The sequence below is a fragment of the Solanum stenotomum genome, chromosome 1, assembly GCF_019186545.1.
Source record: "Solanum stenotomum isolate F172 chromosome 1, ASM1918654v1, whole genome shotgun sequence".
In the NCBI taxonomy this organism is placed as follows: Eukaryota; Viridiplantae; Streptophyta; class Magnoliopsida; order Solanales; family Solanaceae; genus Solanum; species Solanum stenotomum.
In genome coordinates this window covers 27,808,465-27,819,702 of record NC_064282.1, presented here as the reverse complement: position 1 = coordinate 27,819,702, position 11,238 = coordinate 27,808,465, and the positions used below count along the sequence as shown (strand labels likewise).

General features: G+C 28.9%; 1 protein-coding gene across 1 annotated transcript; it reads right to left on the bottom strand.

Moving 5' to 3' along the window:
* Nucleotides 1-214: 214 nt before the first annotated feature.
* On the bottom strand, nucleotides 215-4,470 carry LOC125863865 (probable 1-deoxy-D-xylulose-5-phosphate synthase, chloroplastic). The gene is made up of 10 exons (XM_049543843.1): nucleotides 4,074-4,470; nucleotides 3,491-3,619; nucleotides 3,239-3,403; nucleotides 2,985-3,135; nucleotides 2,397-2,668; nucleotides 2,038-2,311; nucleotides 1,447-1,754; nucleotides 1,039-1,320; nucleotides 653-937; nucleotides 215-568 (listed from the first exon to the last, which is right to left on the bottom strand). The coding sequence occupies exons 1-10, from the start codon at nucleotides 4,215-4,217 to the stop codon at nucleotides 419-421; spliced, it is 2,160 nt and encodes a 719-aa protein (XP_049399800.1). The 5' UTR covers nucleotides 4,218-4,470; the 3' UTR covers nucleotides 215-418.
* Nucleotides 4,471-11,238: the final 6,768 nt, after the last annotated feature.

Genomic DNA, 11,238 nt, shown 5'->3' with positions numbered 1-11,238 from the left:
ATTTAAAATTTTACACAAATGGTTTGATTTGATATTTGAAAAACTCAAACCAACCCGGTCATGTACACCCTAATTTCCATCAATGTAGTCTCTTGTGTGTTACTACATGACAAGTTTTCTAACAGTTCTTCAAACATACATAGCAAAGTTTACTATTGAAGAAACTGGTTTCATCCATACATTCTAATGTAAAATCTTTCATTTTCATTTATCTTTCATAACTCGAAAAATCAAGCACCGGTTACACAATCAGAAACCATATGAGTTAATCACAAGTGATGTAGGAGACTAAGAGGAGGGCTTGAACTCAGCCATGGAAACTTAAACATATTTTGGAGGATAAGTATATGTTAATCTGCTTATGTCATGACCTAAAACTATATTTTACAATATACCATATTTCTACGCTTCTTCCATCTTATGTCATGACCTCTAAAGCCTCTCTGGTTTGTCCAAGTATGTTAAATACTGTTGCTGCAATGTGAGATGGTGTTAGGCCAGCTTCCGCCAACTGATCAACAGGAGATCCATGGTCAATGTATCGATCAGGAAGAACTATTGGTCTCCACTGCACAAAATAAACAAGTGACAGTTTGAGTAATCTTTGAAAATAACCAAATGCACACTACATATAAGGTATGAAAAGTTTTACCTTCAACTTGCCGTCAAGAAGTCCATCTAAGGCCATGAACTGAACAACATGCGATCCAAAACCTCCAATTGATCCTTCTTCAACAGTGATTAGCACCTCATGTGATTTTGCGAGGCTCCTTATGAGGGCATGGTCCAGTGGTTTGCAGAAACGTGCATCTGCAACTGTTACTTGTAAGCCGCGGGATTCTAGCACAATAGCAGCATCCAAACAGTTCTGCACTGCTGAGCCATATCCCAATAGAGCCACTCTCTCCCCCTCAATCAATATCCTACCTTTACCAACCTGAATATATTTTTACAGGAAAAGTCAAATGTCATCAATCAATCGTCTGATAGATAGATATATCAGACAGCATTAAAGGCATGGTGGAAATTAAAAAGTACCTCAAGAGGAATTCCTTTGTTTCCAGCCGGAAGCTCTACACCAATCCCATTTCCTCTTGGGTATCTAAAACAACTTGGTCTGTCATCAATGGCGGCAGCAGTTGCTACCATGTGAAATAGCTCTGCTTCATCAGAAGGAGCCATTACAACCATATTAGGAAGACATGCCATGTAAGTAACGTCAAATGCACCACAATGTGTTGGACCATCTGCTCCAACAAGACCTGCTCTGTCCATGGCAAACCTCACAGGCAGCTTTTGCAAATCAACGTCATGCACTACCTGAATATAGAACCACCATGAACACGGTTAGAGGGTTTTCTCGGCTGTTGTATCAGCAGATTATAACATTCACTGAAACTGCACTATATTCTATAAAATGAGATAATTGGAGGCATTTTTGCTTGCCTGGTCATAAGCCCTCTGCATGAAAGACGAATAAATTGCACAGAAAGGTTTAATGCCTTCACAAGCCAATCCAGCAGCAAAGGTTACTGCATGTTGTTCTGCTATTCCAACATCAAAACATCGTGTCGGGAAGCGACGGTGGAAAAGGTTCATTCCAGTCCCACCTCCCATGGCAGCATGGATTGCAACAATGTCTTTATCTGCTTCTGCTTCGGCAATTAAAGCCTCTGCAAAATATGTTGTATAGGATTGTGTCTTGGCACTGGCTTTGAATTGCTTTCCTGTTGCTGGATCAAACTTGGCAACACCTGCAAGCGATAAACAGATTTTAAATTTTGTGCTTTCTATTTAAACAAGAATAACCTTAGCGAAACACACAAGAAAAACAGAACAAACAGCAAGACATTTCTCATGCATAGCATCAGAAGTACAATGTCCAATGACTTCTCAAGAACATTCAGAATGTCAGATAGATTATAGAACCATTAAGTATCCATTGAAATGTGAAAATGAGATACACACTTGAACACATGTATCGGTTTAAAGATTTCAAGTAGTCTAGTGGCGGTAACTGGATAAGTGATTGCTTACCATGATACTTATCTGCAGCTCTCTCAGCATATGGATAACCTCTGCCTTTCTCAGTGACAACATGGATCAGTACTGGACCTGTTGTTTTAGTACTTCTAACCTCTTTGAGAATAGCAATAAGATCATCAATGTTGTGACCATCCACAGGACCAATATAATAAAGTCCAAGTTCTTCAAACAATGTTGATCCAGAACCACTAATCATGCCACGAGCATATTCATCAACTTTTGCAGCAAGCTCATGCATAGGACCACCAATCTGTTTAGTAACTCCCTGCAACAATTTCAAATATATAAAATCCAATTCAGTTTCTTCACTCGTAAAACCCTTACTCAAATTGTTCTATAAGTGTGCAAACCTTTGCGACTTCTCTTAGTTCTCTGAGAGGCCTATTAGACTGTAACCTGCTCAAAGCACTACTTAGAGCTCCAACAGGAGCAACTGGCCCATCCAGAGTAGCAGTAGGTAAAGAAACTTGTCTATTGTCGTTTAAGATAACAATCATGTCAGAGTCCAGGTAACCAGCATTATTCATGGCTTCATAAGCTTGACCTGCTGTCATGGCACCATCGCCTATTACGGCAATAACATTGTTGTTTCTTCCTTTTAGATCTCTTCCAACAGCCATCCCTGATCATTCAAAGAAACCACTTTAATGTCTGAATAACTAACAGACTTTATACTTTATTTATAATTAATGTACATTTATGATGGATTTATATCACCAGAAGAGCAAGACATATGCCAAGTGACATTAACTTGTATGGATGTAGGGACACCAATTCAAACAAAGCCCCCGCATTCATATCGCCAAATGAAACACCAAGATGGATTGAATTATCACTAATGTTCAAACCGGATCCATGTTTAAGGGGTAATCGATTCAAGTATCACGAGTCTTGTTAGTATTGAACTCAGCACACAGAAGGATGGAACAGATATATACCTAGGCCTGCTGAGATGGTGGTGGAACTGTGGCCGGTGCCAAAGCAATCATATTCACTCTCCGATCGCTTAGTAAATCCTGCAAGACCATCTGTCTGTCTTAATGTTGACATCTTGTCCCTTCTACCGGTCAAAATTTTGTGAGGATAAGACTGCAACATTCAAAACACACCATCAAAATGAGAATAGTACTAACCCCACAAGTGAAACTTCTGTTATAAGTTTACCATATCAATCAAAAAACAAGATTATCACCTGATGACCAACATCCCAGAGAATCCTATCTTGGGGTGCATTGAAGACATAATGAAGAGCAACTGTTAGCTCAACAACACCAAGACTTGAGCCTAGGTGACCCCCAGTCTTTGATACATTGAAAATTGTATCTGACCTTAGTTCATCTGCTAGTTGTTTAAGTTCCTACATCAAAATCAATTTTGAAACTTTAAGCACATAATTTGTTGACTCATTTTTCATGGAGACAATTAAGTGGCATAAATATTCTACCTTCAGAGACAGATTTTTCATATGAATGGGATAGTTGACAGTGTCCAAAATAGGCGTTGGCGGTCTCTGCGTGTAGTATTCTCCAGATTCTGATAAGGAAGCCTGAACCACACGTGACCTTTTCTTGACCTTCATAATAAATCAGTACAGAAACAAACCATCAAACTCAGTATAATTTAATCTCAAACTGACAGTTAAATGCACTTAAAGTTAATAAATATATCATTTTTTACATCCAGATACTGACAGCTTATAAAAAAACATATCTTTTCAATTCCAATGAAGAAATTTACTTCCAAATAGACAGAGGCGGATCTAGAGCACAAGTTACTAGTTCACGAGAACCCAATAACCTCTGTACATACATAGCAAAAAACAATCCAATTACTATTGTATAACTAATTAGAAACTCCTAAACTTCAAATCTTGAATCCACCTCAACAAATAAATTTAAATTGATTGAATCAATGACCACCATTTAAAAGAAAATACTAGTACAACCAATCAGCAGAACTACACATGCCAAAAATGGTTCAACTTGAACATGAGCATTTTACTCAAATTAAAAAAAAAAAGTTCAAACCTCATGAGTAAGCTTGTGTTGGAACAAAAACTGCAGATCTGTTCCATGAATCCATTCAGAGAATAAAGGGGCAGTCTTTGAAGAATCTGAAACCACAGCTGTCCTGTTCAAAATCCCAGGAAATGCATAAGCACACAAAGCCATGATTAGTCAATTCAAGTGTTTTTTTTTTCTTTGTTTCAATGAAAACCCACAAATTTATAAGTGGTTTCTTGATTCTTGAAAAGGGGTTTACTTCAAATATCTTCAAGAAAATTCTAGTGGTGTGTTGGTGCTACTGTCACTAAAATGTTGTTTATGAAGATGTAATTGGAGGGATGAGAAAAGGTTGATAATGGAAGTAAAAAAATTGAATCTTGATAAAAAGTATCAAATGGTCTTAATCCAATGTGGAGGAATGTGAACTACACTTGTATGAATATGTACATATATTTATAAGCATTGTATTTAGCTAGGAATATGAAACTCAAATCTTGAAAAAGGTACACTACTTTCTATTGGGCCACGTCAGCAGAAATCACATTTAGATAGAAAGATATGATAATGGATTTTTTTTATTGGGAAGGAAAGAAATGGAGAGTTGTGTCACCTTCTTTTGTTTTTTTTTTCAAACAATCTTCCCACCTTCCAAATTTAGCTCTAGTTGATCAGAGATTTTGAAATTTAAAATTGGTATTTGAATATACATATTTAGAAAAAATATTAAAATTATGAGAGTTAAAGTATCGGAAATTGGTTTGACCCTAGTCTTTGGAAACTCAGAAATATTTGAATATCAAATTGTATGGTCAAACAAATATTTAAAGATAATTTTTTAAAATTTATGACCAAAAATTCTCATTTGGTTATAGATTTTAAAATTTAAAGTTGATATTTAACATGCATATTTAGGAAGAAAAAAACTAAAGTTAAGTAAGTGAAAGTACCAAAAATTGGTTTGACCCTAGTCTTTGGAATCTCAGAAAATATTTGAATATTAAATTTTATGGTCAAATAAATATTTAAAGATAATTTTTTAAAATTTATGACCAAAGATTCTCATTTGGTCATAGATTTTAAAATTTAAAGTTGGTATTTGAACAGCATATTTAGAAAAAAAATATTAAGGTCATGTAAATTAAAGTACCTAAAATTGGTTTGACCTTATCTTTGGAAACTCAAAAAATATTTGAATATCAAATTTTATGGTCAAATAAATATATGAAGATAAAGTTTTTAAATCCTTTTAAATTTATGACCAAAGATTCTTTTTTGATCATAAATTTTAAAATTTAAAGTTGATATTTGAAACAATGCATTTAATTTAGAAAAAAAAGTTGAAGTTCTATAAGTAAAAATCCCAAAAAGTGGTTTGACCCGATTTTTGGAAATTCAGAAAATATTTGAACATCAAATTTTATGGTCAAATAAATATTTGAAGATAATTTTAAAATTTTTAAAATTATCTTTTAAATTTATTACCAAAGATTCTCGTTTGGTCATAGATTTTTAAATTTAAAGTTGATATTTGAACATGCATCTGATTTAGAAAAAAAAAAAAAGAAGTTATGTGAGTAAAAGTACCAAAATTGATTTGACCTAATTTTGGAAACTCAAAAATATTTAAACATCAAACTTTATAGTCAAACAAATATTTGAAGATACAGTTTTTAAATCTTTTTTTATATGTCCAAAAGATTCTCATTTAGTCATAGATTTGAAATTTAAAGTTGATATTTGAACATGCATCTGATTTTTTAAAGAAATTTGAAGTCATGTGAGTAAAAGTCTCAAAAATTGATTTTACCTAATTTTTGGAAGCTCAGAAATATTTGAATATCAAAGTTTATTATCAAATAAGTATTTAAAAATAAAATTTTCCAATCTTCTTTCGATATTCAAAGATTAATCTGAATTTAATTTATGTGGTAAGATAGCTTAAAGCTCATTATAAAAAAATAAATAGATTGCACTCACCATTAAAAGTTTTTAAATTATAAGCACTTAAATTGGAAATTCTACTTGGGGTGAAAGAGATTTTATTTACTGTACAATAACCCCTCAATGGCAAGTGGTGTCACTTCCAATTGACTCCTACTCTTATCTTGTCTTTCATAGGAGTATCACATTATCCTTTGTATTTCCAAATTTTATCTAAAAGTATACTCCTTATTAAGCTATAAAATAATATTTCAATATTTAAGAATACACACATCAAATTTTAATATTTGAAAACATAATTAAGGGATATATTTTATGAAATAATATCTTGAACTGATCACAAATCTTTAGCTCTTTTTTTTACTTCAAATTTAAATATTTTTTAAAAAAATTAACCAAATATTCGAAATGTCTTCTTCATTGTCATAATATGAGGATTAAATAAGATAGAATTATATAGATAAACTTTTATTAGTAGATTATTGGACTAAAATGGGATAAACAAGCTATAAAATAAATAATATGTGTTTGTTATATAAATACATTGAATAGAGAATTGTCCATTTAATTTATTCATGAACTGCTTGCATTCATGTATGTATATTTTCAAGGTGATATGAACTTTTTGGATAATAATATATTTACTAGTTTGAATATTTAGCATGGTGATTTTTGGGGTGATATCTCAACCTATAAGTAGAGATATCATTCAGCATTGTAAGATACACTTATATAGAAGAAATAATTTCTCCTCTATCTACTTATCTTATTTTCTTTCTCTTTATACTTATATTGTTCAAAACTTAATTTTATACATTGTTTGATCTTACACTAAATAAGTTAGAGATAGATTTTTATTTTCAATTTTAATCTTTTCATTACTTAAAGGACTTTGAGAAAAGTGTCTCAGAGAAGAATCATCTTATCATTTTGATATTTTATCATGAGATTGTTATTCAACCATACATAACTAATCACAGCATAACTAATATATCATAAAATCATAAAATAAAAAGAAATCAATCAAATACAAAATAAAATAGTCTCTCATTTATTTTGAAATAGTTATTCTTATTCCTCAAATCAAACGATCCTTTAAAGTAGAGGCGTACATAAAAAATTGACAAATCACACCAAACTAGTAACTCGAGTCAATTTGAAAGAAGAAAACGAATAGTAGTCATGATTTGGTATTGAAAAAAAAAACCATCATTATTGGTTTGCAACTGGATAGAAATAATCCAAATCAAACCATCCCAATCTGACATTACATGTATACAATTTTTAAGAATATTTGATGCATAAAGATTTATTGTAATGTGATTTATAAATATTTTTAGAGATTTTTCATTTTTTTTCAATCTTTTTAACCTATAATTTCTGGACTAAAAAGTATTTAATGGTCCAATAATTTTTATTACTCATAAATATTAATAACTCAAATAAAATTCAAACCAAATTAATACAAATGTTCACAAAAGAAATCCATTTCATCACCAGGAATGACAATAATATTAGATATATATCCATTCTTAAGTTTTGCATTACTTTATACTAGGGGTGTACAAAATTGAATCAAACCGCAAATCAAGTCAAACCGAGAAAAAAAACCCGACTAGTGGTTGGTTTGACTTGGTTTGGTATTGGAAAAAAAAACCCGACTATATTTGGGTTGTTTTGGTTTTAACTAAAAAAAACAACCCGAGACCAAACCAACCCGACATTAGATATATAATTTTAAAATTTTATTTTATACATAAAAATATTTTCTTTGATAGAATTTTTAAATATTTCTTATATTTTATCATAGTTTTTATCTTTTAATATATTATTTCAAGTTTGAAACTTAGAGTTCTGAATGGTTCAATAAAGATTATAGTCCACAGATGTTGGTAATTATAATAAAGCTTAAATCAAAATCAAATTAATACTAATGCAAAAAGAAAAAATCAATTCAACACTAAGAATGACAATAATATTGAATATTTGTTCCTTGGTTTTACATTTGTTTAGACAATTCAACTACATAATCTAATTTTAATTCCCTTTAATATTTAGTCATGTAACTAATACTTATTAAATTTATTTTAGCATGATTTAGTACTTTTAAATTATGATCATTTTCATTATGACTTGTTAATTTGNTTTTAGCATGATTTAGTACTTTTAAATTATGATTATTTTCATTATGACTTGTTAATTTGCAATATTTGGTTTACACAATTTCATTATTATTATTTTTTTGTTGGATATTTCAGTGTCATTACTCATATCATATTTTGTGTTATTTTCTTAAGAAACACCTTAGATAGTTGTATTTTGGTAGGACTAAAGAAATATTTGAAGTACAAGTAAATTATATGTTTGTATAAATACTTTATCGGAAAAACCCGAAAAAACCAAAAAATCCAAAAAACTCAAAAAATTTCGGAAAAACCCGAGGTTGAAAAATCCAAATTTAATGGGTTTGGTTTATAGATTTAAAGATCCGACACAAATGGTTTGGCTTGATATTAGAAAAATCCGAACCAACCCGACCATGTACACCCTACATATGTATTGAACCTAGTTAATAGCAACCAAGAGAATCATGTACCAATGTTGTAGTTTCACATCCATGTGTTATGCCTATTTGATAACTTGAGAATGATTAGTTATATTTATGAAGTATTAATATAACCTCTAATTAAGTAATTTTATTAATTATTATATTTAAATTAGATATTTAAATAATATTAATAATGATTGTTTAAGTTACATCAGATAAAAAATTATACATTATATATGTACTAGGGAATTTGGCCGTGCTTCGCGCGGTAGTTAAATTTTTAAGGGATAATTTTACAAAACTCATCTCCCCTGTGGTTTACAATATTACGTATGCCTTTCTTATTTTAATTTTTTTTGTTACCATTCTTTACATTTATTTAAAATAAATATAAATTAATTATAATTTAACAACTTTATCCTTTTGTATTAATTTATTCATATTCATTCACATTATTTTAAAAAATGACTTATATAATGAAAGTTTTAAAAATAAATCAATACAAAGAAGTGTGAATCTTTGTTTGATGAAAAAAACACATTTATATATATTTAAATAATATATATTATAGTATAAACTTATTTGTGTTGATTTATTTTCACAAGTATTTATTAAATAAGTCATATTTTTAATAGTATGCATTAATATGAAGAAATTAATACAAAGAAGGGCAAAATTTTCAAGTTATAATAGATTTATATTTATTTTAAATAATTTTAAAGAATGGTTACAAAAAAATTAAAATAAGGGAGTAACATCATTAATTGTTCTAATTATATAATTTTATCAAGATAAATACCAACATGAATTTTTTTTTTGTTAAACTTAACAATTAATATTGAACAAAAGAAAGAATTTATTCTTAAGCAATAAGCTATAATATATATATATCCTTTGATTAATTTTATTTCTATTGTACATAGCAAATATTCGTAGTAAATTATTACATATAAAATACAAGCATTTATTGGCAATTGACCCTTTAAATTTCTTTTAATCTAAATAAATGTTAAAAAATATTTTCTATAATTGTTAGTAAATAAAATAAAAATTAAAAAGAAACTAAAACAACCATTGAATTACACTTTTTCTATCATATACTCTTTCCCTATCGTTTATCCTTCACTAATGCCTCTATTATTGTTTTGTTCTTTTATCTCCTTATATGTTGTACAAGTAAAAGAACACACACACACATATATAAGGTAAAAGAATTGTACTATACAAACTACAAAGTAGTAGTAATTCAACTTCATTACATTAAAGTTTGATAATAATTACTTTTAACAATGGAAGAAATGAAACAAATCCGTTGTTGATTTAAATGTTAAGTAATGATGTCTATTACTCAATAAAAACTAATCTCCTCCTTATAACTAAGACTCATAAATATGTTATAGTAAAAGTTGTAATATAAAAATATTATAATGAGGATACAGAAATAAAATATTATAATACTGGTATTTCGATATAAAAAACAACTATGAAAAGTTAAATATGAATAAAAGAGTCATATACCTTTTTATAGATGTATTACAACAAATTTTTGAAAAAATTGTCTATTGAAGAACAAAAGTTAATATTCATTTCCAAGAAAATAAGAGTAGCATAAGCCTTTTAACCTTGTGTTCTTTTTAGACGGTGTTCATATATTTATATTAGTAATTGTAATTTATATATATATATATATAAAGGTTATTTCGTGTTGTTTGGTTATTATATTATTATATCTTTTATTTTATTACTTTTTTTATTGACATTTTTATGAGGAATAATAAGAGACCAAATTATATAAATAGAAATTATACAACAAATAGCTCTCATACTTCTAAAATTCAATAACTGGTGCTTCGAATTAAATTTTAAGTTCGTATAAAAATTATACTTAAGAGCATCATAAAGATACACAAGAAATAAAAAATGAAAGAAAGAAAAACATAATACAATACACATATCATTGCGACTTTATCATTAAAATTAAAAATAGAAGGAAAAAACAAAATCAACACATAATTGTCTAAGATCTTGTCATATCCACTTCACAAGCCTATCAATATTCAAAGCTTTCTTCTTCTTTTTCAAGTCAAACAAAGCTAGAGAGGCATCACTATTGTTGATATTCACTTCACAAATCTATCACNGTTGGTTTGACTTGGTTTGGTATTGGAAAAAAAAACCCGACTATATTTGGGTTGTTTTGGTTTTAACTAAAAAAAACAACCCGAGACCAAACCAACCCGACATTAGATATATAATTTTAAAATTTTATTTTATACATAAAAATATTTTCTTTGATAGAATTTTTAAATATTTCTTATATTTTATCATAGTTTTTATCTTTTAATATATTATTTCAAGTTTGAAACTTAGAGTTCTGAATGGTTCAATAAAGATTATAGTCCACAGATGTTGGTAATTATAATAAAGCTTAAATCAAAATCAAATTAATACTAATGCAAAAAGAAAAAATCAATTCAACACTAAGAATGACAATAATATTGAATATTTGTTCCTTGGTTTTACATTTGTTTAGACAATTCAACTACATAATCTAATTTTAATTCCCTTTAATATTTAGTCATGTAACTAATACTTATTAAATTTATTTTAGCATGATTTAGTACTTTTAAATTATGATCATTTTCATTATGACTTGTTAATTTGCAATATTTGGTTTACGCAATTTCATTATTATTA

What these genes read in the sequence shown, in the direction of transcription:
- LOC125863865 (XM_049543843.1), bottom strand. Translation starts at nt 4,217, where the DNA reads ATGGCTTTGTGTGCTTATGCATTTCCTGGGATTTTGAACAGGACAGCT. An exon ending in AACACAAGCTTACTCATGAG is followed by an intron (nt 3,620 to 4,073) that starts GTTTGAACTTTT and finishes TTTATTATGAAG; the next exon opens with GTCAAGAAAAGGTCACGTGT. An exon ending in TGAAAAATCTGTCTCTGAAG is followed by an intron (nt 3,404 to 3,490) that starts GTAGAATATTTA and finishes ATTTTGATGTAG; the next exon opens with GAACTTAAACAACTAGCAGA.